The sequence below is a fragment of the Bufo bufo genome, chromosome 2 (assembly GCF_905171765.1).
Source record: "Bufo bufo chromosome 2, aBufBuf1.1, whole genome shotgun sequence".
Classification (NCBI taxonomy): Eukaryota; Metazoa; Chordata; class Amphibia; order Anura; family Bufonidae; genus Bufo; species Bufo bufo.
Window position 1 is genome coordinate 324,939,308 of NC_053390.1, and position 19,724 is coordinate 324,959,031.

A 19,724-nucleotide genomic window follows, 5' to 3' on the forward strand; every position below is an offset into this window, starting at 1 on the left:
TCTGTAGGCTCATTTTGTCTAAAAAACGTTATAACTAACCTGTCATTCATCTCACAAAGGTGCCCAAGGGGATGCTCATGTCTTCCAGATGCCGCCCGCACCCGCCGCCGTTCGTGCCCAGCTCCTCCTTTGCTGTCATCAGCGCCGCCTCAGAATCCTTTGCTACGCCTCCGGCTCTCCCTCACTCCCTCCTCCTTCTTCCCTAACATCCCGGGTGTGCGCACAGGCCTCTGACAGGCTGGCGCCAGTGTTCAGGTCATCGGGAGGTTGAGCGAAGTGCCGGCGCATGCGCACTTCGCTCCATGAAGCCGAACGGAGAAGTCCGCACGTGCGCATCAGGCACAGGCCTGTGCGCACGCGCGGGATGTTAGAGAAGAAGGAGGGGGGAGTGAGGGAGAGCCGGAGGCGTAGCAAAGGATTCTGAGGCGGCGTTGATGACAGCAAAGGAGGAGCTGGGCACGAACGGCGGCGGGTGCGGGCGGCATCTGGAAGACATGAGCATCCCCTTGGGCACCTTTGTGAGATGAATGACAGGTTAGTTATAACGTTTTTTAGACAAAATGAGCCTACAGATTTCGGTTATAAGACCACATTAGGAATCGCTAGTGCTCCATGAACGTAACCATATTTTTAAATGGGGGGGTAAAAAACTGGTGACAGAATCCCTTTAAGTGCATTTGAAGACTTGCTGAAAAATCATTTGTTACATTTATTGTGTCATCGGATTTTGGCAGAAATGAAGTATGGCTGGATTGTGGGAAATTGAGGTTTCGCTTGGTAGTGGCTGCATGCAATTATATAGCTCGTAATATTTTTTCTGGTGGCTAACATATGCAATTACAGTGTTTTCAATGAGGAGAAGGGGGAAATCCAATGCCAGACACCTCTGGCAGTGGCTTATCTCCCGGGAGAACAAAAGGATCGGGCAAAAATACTCATAAAATATATACTTTTTTATTATAGTACTGGTGTACCTACTAGTATTGCTTTTAGAGCCATCCATTTAGTTACAGTTGTGAGCTATACTCGGGTACGGAACTGGATGTGCACACCGCATACCATTTGTCTGTGACATTTGTGAAGTAGTTTTTGTTTTTTTGATTTACTGGACACTGGTTTTCGTCCATTGGAATTGTCAGCTCCTAGGCTGGAGAACCCTTTTAAATAATCTATAATACTTTATTCTTCAGTTGGCAAAATTGATTTGGCTGGTAAAAACAACCTTCTCAAGAATATACTGTTTTACCTACACTTGTTTCTTCCATTATTCACACTGCACACACTATTATTGATTCAGTTCTTTGATATTTTGTATTTATTCACAATGTCTAGCAAGGATGACAACAAAGACGAGATCTGGACCTTCTTTAGTATCTTTAAAGGGGTCGAGCTATTTCAAATTTAATTTGTAAAAATACTGTATATAGTAATACATGCCCCATGCTAGCATACATGACTTTATATGGCATTTTGACAAATTAAATAAGGAATTGACCAACCCCATTACCTGCAAAGATACATAGAAAGTACAAAAAGAAAAAAAAAAAGAAATTTGATATATATACAGTACAGACCAAAAGTTTGGACACACCTTCTCATTCAAAGAGTTTTCTTTATTTTCATGACTATGAAAATTGTAGATTCACACTGAAGGCATCAAAACTATGAATTAACACATGTGGAATTATATACATAACAAACAAGTGTGAAACAACTGAAAATATGTCATATTCTAGGTTCTTCAAAGTAGCCACCTTTTGCTTTGATTACTGCTTTGCACACTCTTGGCATTCTCTTGATGAGCTTCAAGAGGTAGTCCCCTGAAATGGTTTTCACTTCACAGGTGTGCCCTGTCAGGCTTAATAAGTGGGATTTCTTGCCTTATAAATGGGGTTGGGACCATCAGTTGCGTTGAGGAGAAGTCAGGTGGATACACAGCTTATAGTCCTACTGAATAGACTGTTAGAATTTGTATTATGGCAAGAAAAAAGCAGCTAAGTAAAGAAAAACGAGTGGCCATCATTACTTTAAGAAATGAAGGTCAGTCAGTCAGCTGAAAAATTGGGAAAACTTTGAAAGTGAGGGCTATTTGACCATGAAGGAGAGTGATGGGGTGCTGCGCCAGATGACCTGGCCTCCACTGTCACCGGACCTGAACCCAATCGAGATGGTTTGGGGTGAGCTGGACCGCAGAGTGAAGGCAAAAGGGCCAACAAGTGCTAAGCATCTCTGGGAACTCCTTCAAGACTGTTGGAAGACCATTTCAGGGGACTACCTCTTGAAGCTCATCAAGAGAATGCCAAGAGTGTGCAAAACAGTAATCAAAGCAAAAGGTGGCTACTTTGAAGAACCTAGAATATGACATATTTTCAGTTGTTTCACACTTGTTTGTTATGTATATAATTCCACATGTGTTAATTCATAGTTTTGATGCCTTCATAGTCATGAAAATAAAGAAAACTCTTTGAATGAGAAGGTGTATCCAAACTTTTGGTCTGTACTGTATATATATATAATCTGCTGCAAAATGTTCGTAGTGTTCAAGGAAACCCCCGCTGATCAGACACTTTTCCCGCTCGGCTGTCTCTGGGGATAAGCATCTGATCAGCGATGGTCAGACCGCTTGGCTATCTCCAGCAGCCCCATAGGGCTGAATGAATCAGCAGCACGCTTCACTGTTTACTGCTTCTTTCAAACAGGGGCGCAGCGGTGGAAACCCCCACCAATCAGACATTTATCCCCTATCCTGTGGCTAGGGGATAAGTTGATGCTATGGGACAACCCATTTAAAGGTAACCTGTGACATTAAAAATGCAGTCCTATCAGCAGGCAGTATGTTATAGAGCAGGTGGAGCTGAGCAAATTGAAGTATTGTTTTGTTAGAAAAGTTTAAATATAACTTGTATTTTATTCATTTAAATCCTTGGTCATTCTGGGCTTTATTCGTGATGTGGGTAGTCGTAATCAGTCACTGTCCACTATCTCTGAATGCACTCATACAGGGAAGGATAGGATCTCCCACATGAAGTCCAGAGCTGCAAATGAATAGTGATGAATGACTAGTTATACTGGAGCTTTACTTCCAAACTGATATCTCAATCTGCTCAACTCCTCCTGCTCTCTAAGGCTACTTTCACACTCGCGTTTGGTGCGGATCCGTCATGAACGGATCCGTTTGTATTATCTGTAACATAGCCAAGACGGATCAGTCTTGAACACCATTGAATGTCAATAGGGGACGGATCAGTTTTCTATTGCGTCAGTGAAAACGGATCCGTCCCCATTGACTTACATTGTGTGTCAGAACCGATCCGTTTGGCTCAGTTTCGTCAGACGGACACCAAAACGCTGCAAGCAGCCCCGCCTCCAAAGCGGAATGGAGACAGAACGGAGGCAAACTGATGCATTCTGAGCGGCGGATCCTTATCCATTCAGAATGCATTCGAATGCAAACGGATCTGTTTTGGACCGCTTGTGAGAGCCCTGAACGGATCTCCCAAACGGAAAGCCAAAACGCCAGTGTGAAAGTAGCCTAACATACTGCCTGTAGATTACACTGCATTTTTTATGTGGCAGGTCCGCTTTAAAGGGATTTTCCCATCGCTGAATGGTATCACGTATTACTAGAATATGCTGAAACATTCTGAACAGTGGGCATCTAGGATTAAATGGTCAGCAGCAGTGATTCAAGTGAATGGGGCTCTACTGCAGTTCCCAGTACAGAGAGTGGCTGGGAACTCCTCAGTGCTAAAGATCGATTGGGGATCCTATAGGCATTTTGGTCCAAGAGGTAAAACATAACAAGTCTTGTATTTAGGCATTCATGTTACCAATTCTTTCTTTCCATCCAGGAGTAAAACTTAAAAAAATTGATGGCGCTTTTAACTTGTATTATTGTATTGTACTGCAATGGAGACAAATAAATGTGCTAGTTCTTATGTAGGTAGATACAGTAACATGGAAGCCTTTATTTTATTTTTTATTAATTCACCCTCCCAACAAGGGTACACCAGTAGCACCAGTCGTGGTTATCTGCTTTTGTTATATTGATGACCTCTCAAGAGATAGTCATTGACATTGCAGTGGTGAACAGGTGTAAGTACAACTCCTCCATCTCCATTCACTTCAATGGGACAGCTCTGTCTTGTTCACTTGAATATGAAGGAGCTGTCCCATTGAAGTGAATGGGGATGCCGGAGTTGTAATTACACTGCTCACCACTGCAATGTCGACGGCGATTAGGTAAACAGACCGGAGAACATAGTGCTCGTATTAGCGCTGCATTCTCTTCAAACAGTTAATCGGCGGGAGTCGGGGATCTGATATTGATGACCTATAACAAAAGTGGACAATCCCTTTAACAGAAGACTATCTTCAGATGATCGCATGTCAATCATTTACGTTGGGCTGAATGGTATGAGGGGCAAGTTGCAGCTGGTTAAAAGCTAACCACAGGCTTGTGGTGTGGGCAGCCGAAACAAAGCAGATTATGAAAACAACCTATCTATAATTGTCTAGGGAAATATCATCAGCAACACGTTGAACTCATTTATTACACACCAGAATTGCCCTTTTGTATGACCTGCCAGCCCAGGAATCTCATTATGTGTATATGTGGTTCTGTCATGTGTTTGTAAATTATATCACTCTGCATCATTCTATTCATCTTTAAAATTTATTTTTTTATCTGCTTTTACAAGATTAGTATAACTTTTTTGTAGATTTAGTTTTCTGCTCAGTTTAGAATATCAGCAAATATGAGGTATAAAGTGTTGGATACAGAGGCCTAGCCGTAGTACACCAAACATTCTTTGTCTTACGTCGCCTCCTTGTGGTGGTTGACAATAAACTGCGTTCATAGTGTTCATCAGAAGCTGACCGAGCCCATACTTTTACTGTCTGTACTGTCTCTTCTGTATCAAAATTGTAACCTTGTAGCATATTTTATGTGGTTCTATCTGCAATTATTCTAAGAGCTTAACCCCTTAGTGACTGGCTTTTTTTTTTGGGGGGGGGGGGGGTTCATGGCAAGTCACTTTTTTTAATCGTTGCACTTCAAGAGCTTTTTAGTTTTTCATGGATTTATGATTGATTGTTTTTGGAAAAGCAAGAGCGGGTTTTTAACGGCACCATTTAGGCACCAAAATCATTGATTAACTTTTATTAAAAGGGTTTTCTAAGGGTTTTACCAAGCACAGTGCTGTACATTGTATAGTGGCTGTGCTTGGTATCACGCTCAGCCCCATTAATTTCTGTGGGGCTGAACTGCGCCTAGACCATGTGACAGATGAAAGTGTAGTCACTGACCTAGTGAAACATACGAGAAGGCCGGGGCGCTACCGCGAGCACCGTTGCCTTCTCCAACAGCTGACCGGCAGAGGTCCTGGATTCGGCCACCCCCAAGAGCTCTCCCCATAGTAGTGAATGGGAGCGCACCGCACTTGCGCAGCTACTGCTTCCATTCATTTCTATTGGGCCGACGGAAATAGCTGAGCCAACACTATTTTCTCCATAGAGATTAATGGAGGACGGCTGTGCAGTGCGCTCGTCACAGCTTTCCGGGCTCTGTTCTTGGTGTAGGTGCAGGTCCCAGAAGACCTATCGGCACCGTTCAGACAATGGGGGATATCCTAGCGATATGCCCCCATTGTCTGAGATGGGAAAGCCCCTTTAACAATCGTTTTGTATTACTGCAGACAGGGTACAGTAGGAGGGCTCCTCCTGCCACTTATCTGACAGTTTATATGAGAAGGGACGATACATGGATGAGCTCCTAGGAAACAGAGTGAAGATTTATAATATGTTCTGTCTTTCTCAGTTTTATTTGTAAAATGAAACAAAATAGGAACATGGGAAATGAGAAGATGAAAGGAGTGCTGGGATGTTCTGTTTTTCTCCATGCATTTTCTGTGTTTAGTGTTCCTTTAATAGGCCTACAGTACATCTACCTAGTATGACATAACCAGTTTAGCTACAAGTTAAAATGGGAAGTATATGCTATACCTAAATAATTGTTTATTTCTATATCCACACACAGGAACTTTTTTGTCACCTCCTTTCTTCATCTGGAAAAGAAAGAGAAGACCCTCACGTCTTTGCCTCACTTGAATGTACAGCTGTTGACTACTATGAAAAGCTTTTGAAAAATGTGGGTTATTTTAACTTTATTACTGGTTTGTTTGATGCTGTTCAGACTATATACCTAATGAAAACCATGATTTTCTCCATTTCAATTCTAGGAAAGGCTCTTATTTATTTCATCATGGTATCAGTAGTGACTCATGAAAAATTGTGTTAGACAGGCTCTATCACTTCACATGAGCTGTCATATTACATCATGATAAAATAAATGACTGGTTTTCTGCTGTCATACTTCATATCTGTGTTATAAAGGAATAATTTTCACCAGGTTGATGCAGTGGCGTACATAGAGAAGTAAGGGCCCCATAGCAAGGATCAAACCAGGCCACCCAAACAGGACAGAAGGGTTTCTGCCTAAACTCTTTTCAATGACCCTTGTGCCATTTTTCCACTGCATTATTTGCTAAAAGTTGTTCCTTTAGAGCAGGCATCCTCAAACTGCGGCCCTCTAGCTGTTGTAAAACTACAACTCCCAGCATGCCCGATCAGCCTACAGCAGGGAATTGTGGGATTTGTAGTTTTACAACAGCTGGAGGGCCGCAGTTTGAGGATGCCTGCTTTAGAGGGTAGAGTCCTGACCAAGTTTTCTTCCCCAGTAGAAGAGGGAATGATCCCAACTAAGACTGGGCCCCCTCTTGCCTTGGGCCCCATAGCAGTCGCATGGTCTGCCGCTATGGTAGTTAAGCCCCTGGGTTGAGGCATGTATACACCGTGTTTGATCATCGTCATGATAGATTCTGAATCCTGCACTTAAAGTTGAAAAATCAGCTTTTGATCAAATACTATCCATTCTACAAACCTACAAAGGTTTAGTTACCTAGGCCTCATGGGAATATGTACAGAAAATAATTATCTGCACAAACCTGCAGAGCGTTCTTACCTATGCAGATTCCTACATAGCCTAAGACAAGCTGCTCAGGAATATACCAGTGGAGCAGGCTTGAAGACAGCGGGGATTGTCAGTGAGGACCAAGTAAGAGGAACTTAGGGATGGGGGGTTTATTATGGAATGCATGACTTTTTAGATGTTGTCCAGAGCATCATATTATAAGACGAGCACCTTATCCTTCATATGTTTCTGTTGTACGTGTATGTTATACATTTATGTACAAATTGTTTGTGACAGCTGATATTCATTTTTTCACTAGAATTTTCTTGCATTGATTGCTGATGATTTTGGGTCTGACACTTTAGTCACCGAACCAGATGATTGTGTCATTTTGAAGCATGTTACTTAAAGGGTTTCTGTCACCAGAATTAACCCAATTAAACTGGATGACATTAGCGATGTGCTAATGTCAGCAGACCCTAACTCTCCTATTCTTATGCTTATGGATGCACCCCTTACTGCACAATTTTAACTTTGATGATATGCAAATTAGCCTCTGCGTTGCTCCTGCTCCTAGAGGCTCTGTTCTCCCACCTCAAGTCACACCCTGCCATCCTTGATTGACAGGCCCAGCGTTCGTCTTCTCCTGCCGGCCCTGTGTGCTGGATAAATCTTGCGCCTGCGCAGTGCTGTTTACCCAGCACACATGGCCGGCAGGAGGAGATGAACGCTGCCTGGCCCTGTCAATCAAGGATGGCAGGGCATGACTTGAGGTGGGAGAACAGAGCCTCTAGGAGCAGGAGCAACGCACCCCCTGCTCCTAGAGGCTAATTTGCATATAATCAAAGCTCAAATTGTGCAGTAAGGGGCACATCCATAAGCATAAGAATAGGAGAGTTGGGGTCTGACAGAAACCCTTTAAAAAAATTGTACGCTTAGTATTTATTATTACTATTATTTATTTTAAAGCACCTTTAACCACCTCCCGACCGCCTAACGCACAGATGCGTCCGGAAGGTGGTTGATTCATTCCTCCTGGACGCATCCGTGCGTCATCTCGCGAGACGCGAGATTTCCTGTGAACGCGCGCACACAGGCGCGCGCGCTCACAGGAACGGAAGGTAAGAGAGTGGATCTCCAGCCTGCCAGCGGCGATCGTTCGCTGGCAGGCTGGAGATGTGTTTTTTTTTTAACCCCTAACAGGTATATTAGACGCTGTTATGATAACAGCGTCTAATATACCTGCTACCTGGTCCTCTGGTGGTCCCCTTTGTTTGGATCGACCACCAGAGGACACAGGTAGCTCAGTAAAGTAGCACCAACCACCACTACACTACACTACCCCCCCCCCCCCGTCACTTATTAACCCCTTATTCACCCCCTGATCACCCCCCTGTCATTGATCACCCCCCTGTCATTGATAACCTCCTGTAAGGCTCCATTCAGAGGTCCGTATGAATTTTACGGATCCACTGATAGATGGATCGGATCCGCAAAACACATACGGACGTCTGAATGGAGCCTTACAGGGGAGTGATCAATGACTGTGGCGATCATCCCATATAGACTCCCTGATCACCCCCCTGTCATTGATCACCCCCCTGTCATTGATCACCCCCTGTAAGGCTCTATTCAGAGGTCCGTATGAATTTTACGGATCCACTGATAGATGGATCGGATCCGCAAAACACATACGGACATCTGAATGGAGCCTTACAGGGGAGTGATCAATGACTGTGGTGATCACCCCATATAGACTCCCTGATCACCCCCCTGTCATTGATCACCCCCCTGTCATTGATCACCCCCCTGTAAGGCTGCATTCAGATGTCCGTATGATTTTTACGGATCAACTGATACATGGATCGGATCCGCAAAACACATACGGACATCTGAATGGAGCCTTACATATGGAGCCTCACCCCATATAGACTCCCTGATCACCCCCCTGTCATTGATCACCCCCCTGTCATTGATCACCCCCCCTGTCATTGATCACCCCCCTGTAAGGCTCCATTCAGACATTTTTTTGGCCCAAGTTAGCGGAAATTATTATTTTTTTTTCTTACAAAGTCTCATATTCCACTAACTTGTGTCAAAAAATAAAATCTCACATGAACTCACCATACCCCTCACGGAATCCAAATGCGTAAAATTTCACGCTTCAGGGCCCCTAGAATGCCAGGGCAGTATAAATACCCCACATGTGACCCCATTTCGGAAAGAAGACACCCCAAGGTATTCCGTGAGGGGCATATTGAGTCCATGAAAGATTGAAATTTTTGTCCCAAGTTAGCGGAACGGGAGACTTTGTGAGAAAAAAATAAAAAATATCAATTTCCGCTAACTTGTGCCAAAAAAAAAAAAATTCTATGAACTCGCCATGCCCCTCATTGAATACCTTGGGGTGTCTTCTTTCCAAAATGGGGTCACATGTGGGGTATTTATACTGCCCTGGCATTTTAGGGGCCCCAAAGCGTGAGAAGAAGTCTGGTATCCAAATGTCTAAAAAATGCCCTCCTAAAAGGAATTTGGGCACCTTTGCGCATCTAGGCTGCAAAAAAGTGTCACACATCTGGTATCGCCGTACTCAGGAGAATTTGGGGAATGTGTTTTGGGGTGTCATTTTACATATACCCATGCTGGGTGAGAGAAATATCTTGATCAAATGCCAACTTTGTATAAAAAAATGGGAAAAGTTGTCTTTTGCCAAGATATTTCTTTCACCCAGCATGGGTATATGTAAAAAGACACCCCAAAACACATTCCCCAACTTCTCCTGAATACGGCGATACCACATGTGTGACACTTTTTTGCAGCCTAGGTGGGCAAAGGGGCCCACATTCCAAAGAGCACCTTTAGGATTTCACAGGTCATTTACCTACTTACCACACATTAGGGCCCCTGGAAAATGCCAGGGCAGTATAACTACCCCACAAGTGACCCCATTTTGGAAAGAAGACACCCCAAGGTATTCCGTGAGGGGCATGGCGAGTTCCTAGAATTTTTTATTTTTTGTCACAAGTTAGTGGAAAATGATGATTATTATTTTATTTTATTTTTTTCTTACAAAGTCTCATTTTCCACTAACTTGTGACAAAAAATAAAAACTTCCATGAACTCACTATGCCCATCAGCGAATACCTTGGGATGTCTTCTTTCCAAAATGGGGTCACTTGTGGGTTAGTTATACTGCCCTGGCATTCTAGGGGCCCAAATGTGTGGTAAGGAGTTTGAAATCAAATTCTGTAAAAAATGACCAGTGAAATCCGAAAGGTGCTCTTTGGAATGTGGGCCCCTTTGCCCACCTAGGCTGCAAAAAAGTGCCACACATGTGGTATCTCCGTATTCAGGAGACGTTCGGGAATGTGTTTTGGGGTGTCATTTTACATATACCCATGCTGGGTGAAATATCTTGGCAAAAGACAACTTTTACCATTGTTTTATACAAAGTTGTCTTTTGCCAAGATATTTCTCTCACCCAGCATGGGTATATGTAAAATGACACCCCAAAACACATTCCCCAACTTCTCCTGAATACGGAGATACCACATGTGTGACACTTTTTTGCAGCCTAGGTGGGCAAAGGGGCCCACATTCCAAAGAGCACCTTTCGGATTTCACCAGCCATTTTTTACAGAATTTGATTTCAAACTCCTTACCACACATTTGGGCCCCTAGAATGCCAGGGCAGTATAACTACCCCACAAGTGACCCCATTTTGGAAAGAAGACATCCCAAGGTATTCGCTGATGGGCATAGTGAGTTCATGGAAGTTTTTATTTTTTGTCACAAGTTAGTGGAATATGAGACTTTGTAAGAAAAAAAAAATAAAAAATCATCATTTTCCGCTAACTTGTGACAAAAAATAAAAAGTTCTATGAACTCACTATGCCCATCAGCGAATACCTTAGGGTGTCTACTTTCCGAAATGGGGTCATTTGTGGGGTGTTTGTACTGTCTGGCCATTGTAGAACCTCAGAAAACATGACAGGTGCTCAGAAAGTCAGAGCTGCTTCAAAAAGCGGAAATTCACATTTTTGTACCATAGTTTGTAAACGCTATAACTTTTACCCAAACCATTTTTTTTTTCCCAAACATTTTTTTTTTATCAGCGACATGTAGAACAATAAATTTAGAGCAAAATTTATATATGGATCTCGTTTTTTTTGCAAAATTTTACAACTGAAAGTGAAAAATGTCATTTTTTTGAAAAAAATCGTTAAATTTCGATTAATAACAAAAAAAGTAAAAATGTCAGCAGCAATGAAATACCACCAAATGAAAGCTCTATTAGTGAGAAGAAAAGGAGGTAAAATTCATTTGGGTGGTAAGTTGCATGACCGAGCAATAAACGGTGAAAGTAGTGTAGGTCAGAAGTGTAAAAAGTGGCCTGGTCATTAAGGGTGTTTAAGCTATGGGGGCTGAGGTGGTTAATAAAATAAAAAAATCACATAAAGTGCGGCAGTATATGCTTTAATGACATTTCTTTATTGCACTCTTTTTACAGATCATTTCGTCATTAATTAAGCAGCTGAGAAGAAGTCCCCAAGATAACAAAACGGAGTATGTTTTGCCTTTAATAATTATATTTGTAATGATTTGAACAACATAATTCTTACGGAAATTCGCCCTTTGGAGTGCAATGCAGTGAAATTTGCTGTAGATTTGTGGTCAAATCTGCAGAAGAACTGTTGCGTTTGAACTCTTTTAAACCGCACGCAGGAAATGCGGCCCTTGCGTTGGCCGTATTTCACCGACTGACAACTGCTCTTCTGACATAAACTCACTGCATCATAGTGCTGTGTGATGCAGGGAGCTTCTGTCTGACTGCAGGTCTTTTGTACTGTACTTACATTATCATGTGAGTACAGTATAATAGACCCGCGGTCACTGCATCGTACTATGATGCAGGGAGTTTGCGTCCGACGAACTGTCATCGGTCTGGGAGATGCAGCTGACACATGGGCTGTGTTTCCTGGACTGCACATGGTTGGCCTTATTTTGTGATTTGGAATGATTGATACCAAATGCATGTACTTTACATGTGGCCATGGGCCAGAATGCCTTTGGGACTTTGTACCAGACTCCTTTTTCATTTTTACCCCAGACTTCAGTATTCCTAATTATTTTTCAGCTTTTCAATATATGTAACAATGTGTTGCCTTGTTCGTTTTTTTTTTTTTATGGAATTTAACCCCTTAAGGACTTAGAACGTACCGGTACGGCATGTTTCCTGAGTCCTTAAGGACCCATGACGTACCGGTACGTCACGTGTTGTTCCGATCACCGCCGTGCGGTGGGCGGTGATCGGAACCCGGTGCCTGCTCAAATCATTGAGCAGGCACCTTGGCTAAATGCGGGGGGGGGGGGGGGTCCCGTGACCCCCCCGTGTCGGTGATCGCCGCAAACCGCAGGTCAATTCAGACCTGCGGTTTGCGGCTCTTACCTGTGCTTGCGGTGGTGATCGGGCATGCCATCGGGTCCCCATGCGTCTGTAGGGGGGACCCAAAGGCATGGAAGGCAGCGCGATGCCTAAGGAAGGTATTGCGCTGCCTTCCGGTGACGAGCCTGTGAGATCCAGCCCCCTGGATCTCACAGGCCGGAAGCTGTATGAGTAATACACACAGTATTACTCATACAGCCAATGCATTCCAATACAGAAGTATTGGAATGCATTGTAAAGGATTAGACCCCCAAAAGTTCAAGTCCCAAAGTGGGACAAGAAATAAAGTGAAAAAAAAGTTGAAAAAATAAAGTCGTCCCCCCCCCAAAAATTAAAAGTTTCAAGTAAAAATAAACAAAAACATTATTTTCCCCAAATAAAGTTAAAAAAAATTGGTAAAAAATAGGGGGGGGGGGGGAAGTATACATATTAAATATCGCCGCGTGTGAGACAATCGCCCAAAAAATAAAAAAACTATGCTCAGAATATGGAAACACTAAAACATCATTTTTTTGGTTTTAAAAAAGCTGTTATTGTGTAAAACTTACATAAATAAAAAAAAGTATACATATTTGGTATCGCCGCGTTCGTATCGACCGGCTCTATAAAAATATCACATGACCTAACCCCTCAGATGAACACCGTAAAAAATTTAAAATAAAAACTGTGCTAAATAAACAATTTTTTGTCACCTTACATCACAAAAAGTGTAATAGCAAGCGATCAAAAAGTCATATGCACCCCATAATAATGTCAATCATACAGTCATCTCATCCCGCAAAAAATGAGACCCTACCTAAGATAATCGCCCAAAAACTGAAAAAACTATGTCTCTCAAAATATGGAGACACTAAAACTGATATTTTTTTTGTTTCAAAAATGATATTATTGTGTAAAACTTACATAAATAAAAAAAAAGTATACATATTAGGTATCGCCGCGTCCGTATCGACCGGCCCTATAAAAATATCACATGATCTAACCTGTCAGATGAATGTTGTAAATAACAAAAAATAAAAACGGTGCCAAAACAGCTATTTCTTGTTATCTTGCCTCACAAAAAGTGTAATATAGAGCAACCAAAAATCACATGTACCCTAAACTAGTACCAACTGCCACCCTATCCCGTAGTTTCTAAAATGGGGCCACTTTTTTGAAGTTTTTACTCTAGGGGTGCATCAGGGGGGGCTTCAAATGGGACATGGTGTCAAAAAAAACAGTCCAGCAAAACCTGCCTTCCAAAAACCGTATGGCATTCCTTTTCTTCTGCGCCCTGCCGTGTGCCCGTACAGCAGTTTATGACCACATATGGGGTGTTTCTGTAAACTACAGAATCTGGGCCATAAATATTGAGTTTGGTTTGGCTGTTAACCCTTGCTTACAAGGAAAAAAATTATTAAAATGGAAAATCTGCCAAAAAAGTGAAATTTTGAAATTGTATCTCTATTTTCCATTAATTCTTGTGGAACACCTAAAGGGTAAACAAAGTTTGTAAAATCAGTTTTGAATACCCTGAGGGGTGTAGTTTATAGAATGGGGTCATTTTTGGGTGGTTTCTATTATGTAAGCCTCGCAAAGTGTCTTCAGACCCGAACTGGTCCCTAAAAATTGGGTTTTTGAAAATTTCTGAAAAATTTCAAGATTTGCTTCTAAACTTCTAAGCCTTGTAACATCCCCAAAAAATAAAATATCATTCCCAAAATGATCCAAACATGAAGTAGACATATGGGGAATGTAAAGTAATAACTATTTTTGGAGGTATTACTATGTATTATAGAAGTAGAGAAATTGAAACTTGGAAATTTGCAATTGTTTACAAATTTTTGGTAAATTTGGTATTTTTTTTATAAATAAATTATTTTTTTTTTTTACTCCATTTTACCAGTGTCATGGAGTACAATATGTGACGAAAAAACTATCTCAGAATGGCCTGGATAAATCAAAGCGTTTTAAAGTTATCAGCACTTAAAGTGACACTGGTCAGATTTGCAAAAAATGGCCCGGTCTTTAAGGTGAAATAGGGCTGAGTCCTTAAGGGGTTAAAATCCATAACATTAGTATATATACTGTATACAACATATATGGAACGATTTTAATTAATTTTTTTCAATCAGTTTACACATGAATTCATAATGCAGATAGTTCAGTCATAATGCAGTGGTAGGAAACTGAAAGCTGTCAGATGCCATTACATTATAGTGGGGTTCACTGGAATCCTCCAAGGTGCTTGATGCAAATGTGAACAGGGCCTAATTTAATTGATATTTCAATGATCAACATGTTGTCAAATGGAGCCTGTCACCTGTATTATGCTGCCGTCCCTGAGAGCAGCATAGTATAGTGACAGACCTGCCGACTTCTGGGCTGGTGGTCAGTACTATGGGGTTCAGCATGTCAGTGCTCTAAGAAGTGCAGACCGCCAAAATCAGTGAGGGCAGCATAGTACAGTTGGCGGGTTCCCTTTGTGTTCTCAATAAATGAATAATACTAGTTAAGCCATCAGTGATTAGAAAACCAAATAAACAATATTTCTCAGGTCAACTGAAACAGAATTTTATAGCTAAGGCTACTTTCACACCTGCGTTCAGGTGTCCACTCGTGAGCTCCGTTTGAAGGAGCTCACGAGCGGTCCCGAACGCAGCCGTCCAGCCCTGATGCATTCTCAATGGAGGCGGATCCACTGAGAATGCATCCGCCTGCCAGCGCTCAGCCTCCGCTCCGCTCAGTGAGCGGACACCTGAACGCTGCTTGCAGCGTTCGGGTGTCCGCCTGGCCGTGCGGAGGCGAGCGAATCCGTCCAGACTTATAATGGAAGTCAATGGGGACGGATCCGTTTGAAGATGACACAGTATGGCTCAATTTTCAAACGGATCCGTCCCCCATTGACTTTCAATGTAAAGTCTGAACGGATCCGTTTGCATTATCATGAAAAAAAAATAAATTTTTTTTTTTTTTTTTTTTTTTTGTTCATGGTTATGCAAACGGATCCGTTCTGAACGGATGCAAGCGTTTGCATTATAGGAGCGGATCCGTCTGTGCAGACACCAGACGGATCCGCTCCTAACGCAAGTGTGAAAGTAGCCTAAGACTGCTTACATTTATTGATGGGAAGAATAGCACTGCATGCTGTCAGAACGACAGATAGTGGAACCCAACAGAACCTAATCATATGATTTTTCCATGTTTCTGGCTCTTCTGATGAAACAGAAAATTTACAGAAATGTGAACAGAGCCTTAGGTGAGCATCTTGACTGAAAGGAACCTAATCTTGTCAGTCCCACATGTGGTCCGCAAAAAAACAGATCCGCAAAAAATACGGATGACACCCGTGTGCATTCCGTATTTTGCGGAACGGAACAGCTGGCCCCTAATAGAACAGTACTATCCTTGTCCGTAATGCAGACAATAATAGGACATGTTGTATTCTTTTGTGGAACGGAAATACGGACATACAGAAACGGAATGCTCACAGAGTAACTTCTGGGTTTTTGTTGCGGACCCATTGAAGTGAATAGTTCAGCATACGGTCCACAAAAAAAACGAACGGACACAGAAAGAAAATACGTTTGTGTGCATGAGCCCTTACTGTCTCATATCTGCTTTTTTTTTTTCATCTACTTTTCTATAGACTGTCGGCTGAGCATGTACGCTCCATGTGCATTACATGTATTCCTTTTCTTACCTTGGCTGAAGTAGTCCCATTGCTGGAAGCCTTACTACACTACCAGGGAACTGAACCATATGAAGTTCTTGACAGTCAATTCTTATATGCTGTAAATGATGCAATTCAAAAGTAAGTAGCCAAATATTGCCTGTTTTGTAGCCATTATATGTGCTTTTATATTTTTTGTTTGTTTTTTAAATGGTTGAAAAATGTGTAGACCACTATTCTAAAAGTATTTAAAGTGAATGCCCCACTGGTTATTTATTTAACCACTTTAGGACCACAGGTTTATACCCCCCTAGTGACCAGGCCCTTTTTTACAAATCGGCACTTCACAACTTTAACGGTTTATTGCTCGGTCATGCAACTTGGCACCCAAATAAATTAGAATTTTACCTCCTTTTCTTCTCACAAATACAGCTTTCTTTTGGTGGTATTTGATTGCTGCTGAGAAAGTGTGTCTCTGGTTAAATTGTTCAAATATAATTACATTTCTATACAAGTTTGTATCAGAATTTATTGTGCTACATGTCTTTGATAAAAAAAAAATCCAATAAGTGTATATTTATTGGTTTGCGCAAAAGTTATAGCTTTTTCAAACTATGTAAAATTTTATTTTTTGTCACAAGTTAGTGGAATATGAGACTTTGTAAGAAAAAAATATATATATCATTTTCCGCTAACTTGTGCCAAAAAAAAAAAATCTTCTATGAACTCACCATGCCCCTCACGGAATACTTTGGGGTGTCTTCTTTCCAAAATGGGGTCACTTGTGGGGTATTTATACTGCCCTGGCATTTTAGGGGCCCTAAAGCGTGACAAGTAGTTTGGATTCCAAATGCGTAAAAAATGCCCTGGAATTTGGGCCCCTTTGTGCACCTAGGCTGCAAAAAAGTGTCACACATGTGGTATCGCCGTACTCAGAAGAAGTAGGGCAATGTGTTTTGGGGTGTATTTTTACATATACCCATGCTGGGTGAGAGAAATATATCTGTAAATTGACAACTTTGTATAAAAAAATTTAAAAAGTCATTTACAGAGATATTTCTCACACATTGCCCTACTTCTCCTGAGTACGGCGATACCACATGTGTGACACTTTTTTGCAGCCTAGGTGCGCAAAGGGGCCCAAATTCCAATGAGTACCTTTTAGGAGGGCATTTTTTAGACATTTGGATTCCAGACTTCTTCTCACGCTTTAGGGCCCCTAAAATGCCAGGGCAGTATAAATACCCCACATGTGACCCCATTTTGGAAAGAAGACACCCCAAGGTATTCCGTGAGGGGCATGGCGAGTTCATAGAAGATTTTTTTTTTTGGCACAAGTTAGCAGAAATTGATATTTTTTTTGTTTTTTCTCACAAAGTCTCCCTTTCTGCCAACTTGGGACAAAAAGTTCAATCTTTCATGGACTCAATATGCCCCTCAGCGAATACCTTGGGGTGTCTTCTTTCCAAAATGGGGTCATTTGTGGGGTGTTTGTACTGCCCTGCCATTTGAGGGTCTCCACAATCATTACATGTATGGCCAGCATTAGGAGTTTCTGCTATTCTCCTTATATTGAGCATACGGGTAATGAGCCTCTGGGCTGAAAGAAAAAATGAACGGCACAGATTTCTTCATTCGCGTCGATCAATGTGGATGAAAAAATCTCTGCCAAAAAATGTGCAAAAAAAAAAAGAGGGGAAAGGCGTCTGCCAGGACATAGGAGCTCCGCCCAACATCCAAACCCACTCAGCTTGTATGCCCTGGCAAACCCGATTTCTCCATTCACATCAATCGATGTGGATGAATAAATCATTGCCAGAATTATTTTTATTTTTTATTTTCTTTATTTTTTTATATACAAAGTGTTTGCCAAAGCATATGAACACCGCCCCTCAGCTCATAAGCCTCGGCAAACGTATCTTTTTTACTGCAGAGAAGAAATCCCGTCTTCCAGCGCCGCATACACCGACTTTTGTGTAATCTGACAGCAGCGCAATGCTTCTGTCAGAATGCACATCAGTGCTGCAGCTGGTTGATCGCTTGGTCCACCTAGAAGGTAAAAAAAAAAACAGGCAGCAACGCAATAAATTTATTAACATTAACTTTATATAACATTTGAAACAGAACATTAACTTTTATAAACTTTATTGAACATTTGAAACAGAACATTAACTTTTTATTTTATTTTATTTTTTACCTTTAGAGGATAAACCTCTCCTTCCCCATGGGACAATGTGCAAAGCGCAAATCGCCCAGAGATGTGGCGAAGTACATTATGCACTTTGTCCCAGGTGAAAGGAGAGGTTTGTGGCAGCTCTGTGTGAAAGGGCCCTAAGACCCCTGTGTGCCTGTCCTGTGTCACGCGATCCCTACACTAATAGTTTACCTGTGTGTGGTACTTGCGGAAACACTCCCCTATGCATAGGGCAGGCTGGTCAGGACAGTCAGGACAAAAAACTGTGGTGTCACGCCTTATTCCAGCCCTGCTACAGACACGACATCTTTTTTTTGGGGAACGGTGAGTTGGGGTACCAGGATAGACACTCGGGAAGTGTCTGTCATGTAGCCGGCTCACTACATCAGGGACTTGGGGCACGGACCCTCCTGGATACAGGAGTTCCGAAATGACCTCTTCCTGGAATTTTAGGAAGGATCCCGTTCTCCCAGCCTTACTGTAGAGAACAAAACTATTATAGACAGCCAATTGAATTAAATAAACAGACACCTTCTTATACCAGCGTCTGGTGCGGCGGGACACTAAATAGGGAGCCAACATCTGGTCATTAAAGTCCACCCCTCCCATGTGAAGGTTATAGTTGTGGACAGAGAGGGGTTTCTCAATGACTCCAGTTGCCCTTTCAGTCGTGTCTGCGTGAATGGTGGACAGAAGGTAAACGTCCCTCTTGTCCCTCCACTTCACCGCAAGCAGTTCTTGGTCACACAAGGCAGCCCTCTCCCCCCGTGCAAGTCGGGTATTAATGAGCCGTTGGGGGAAGCCCCGGCGACTATGTCGCGCGGTGCCACAGCATTGAATTCCGACTAGATGTAAGTGCCGAAAGCGGGCCACACTTGTGCAAAAATTGTCCACGTATAAGTGGTACCCCTTGTGGAGTAAGGGTGACACCAAGTTCCAGACAATCTTGCCACTGCTCCCCAGGTAGTCAGGGCATCCGATCGGCTCCAGTTTTGAGTCTTTTCCCTCATAGACCCTAAAACTATATGTATAGCCTGTGGCCCTTTCACAGAGCTTATACAGTTTGACGCTATACCGGGCGCGCTTGTTGGGGATGTACTGTTTGATGCCAAGGCGCCCGGTAAAATGTATAAGGGACTCGTCTATGCAGATGTTCTGATTGGGGGTATACGCATCTGCAAATCTGGATGACAAATGGTCTATGAGGGGCCGAATTTTGTGGAGCCGGTCATAAGCAGGGTGGCCTCTTGGATGACAGGTTTTATTGTCAGTGAAATGCATAAAGCGCATGATGACCTCAAAACGTGCGCTGGACATTGCAGCAGAGCACATGGGCAATAGGACTAATAGGACCGCAATACATTTTTTTTAGTTAGACCCATGCTGAGGATAAGGCCCAAAAATATTTTAAATTCGGAAACTGTGACTGGTTTCCACTGGTAAGGCTGGGCATAGAATCTTT

The 19,724-nt window shown here is 42.4% G+C and overlaps 1 protein-coding gene across 4 annotated transcripts in view; it reads left to right on the plus strand.

Annotated features, from left to right (window-relative positions):
• The window catches only part of FANCC (FA complementation group C), a 232,816-nt gene that overhangs the window by 78,257 nt on the left and 134,835 nt on the right, over nucleotides 1-19,724 (plus strand). For all 4 annotated transcript variants that reach the window (XM_040416994.1, XM_040416993.1, XM_040416992.1 and 1 more), the window contains exons 5-7: nucleotides 6,038-6,148; nucleotides 11,481-11,536; nucleotides 16,045-16,209. In XM_040416994.1, the coding sequence (XP_040272928.1) occupies nucleotides 6,038-6,148; nucleotides 11,481-11,536; nucleotides 16,045-16,209 (332 nt within the window). The remainder of the gene's footprint in view (nucleotides 1-6,037; nucleotides 6,149-11,480; nucleotides 11,537-16,044; nucleotides 16,210-19,724) is intronic.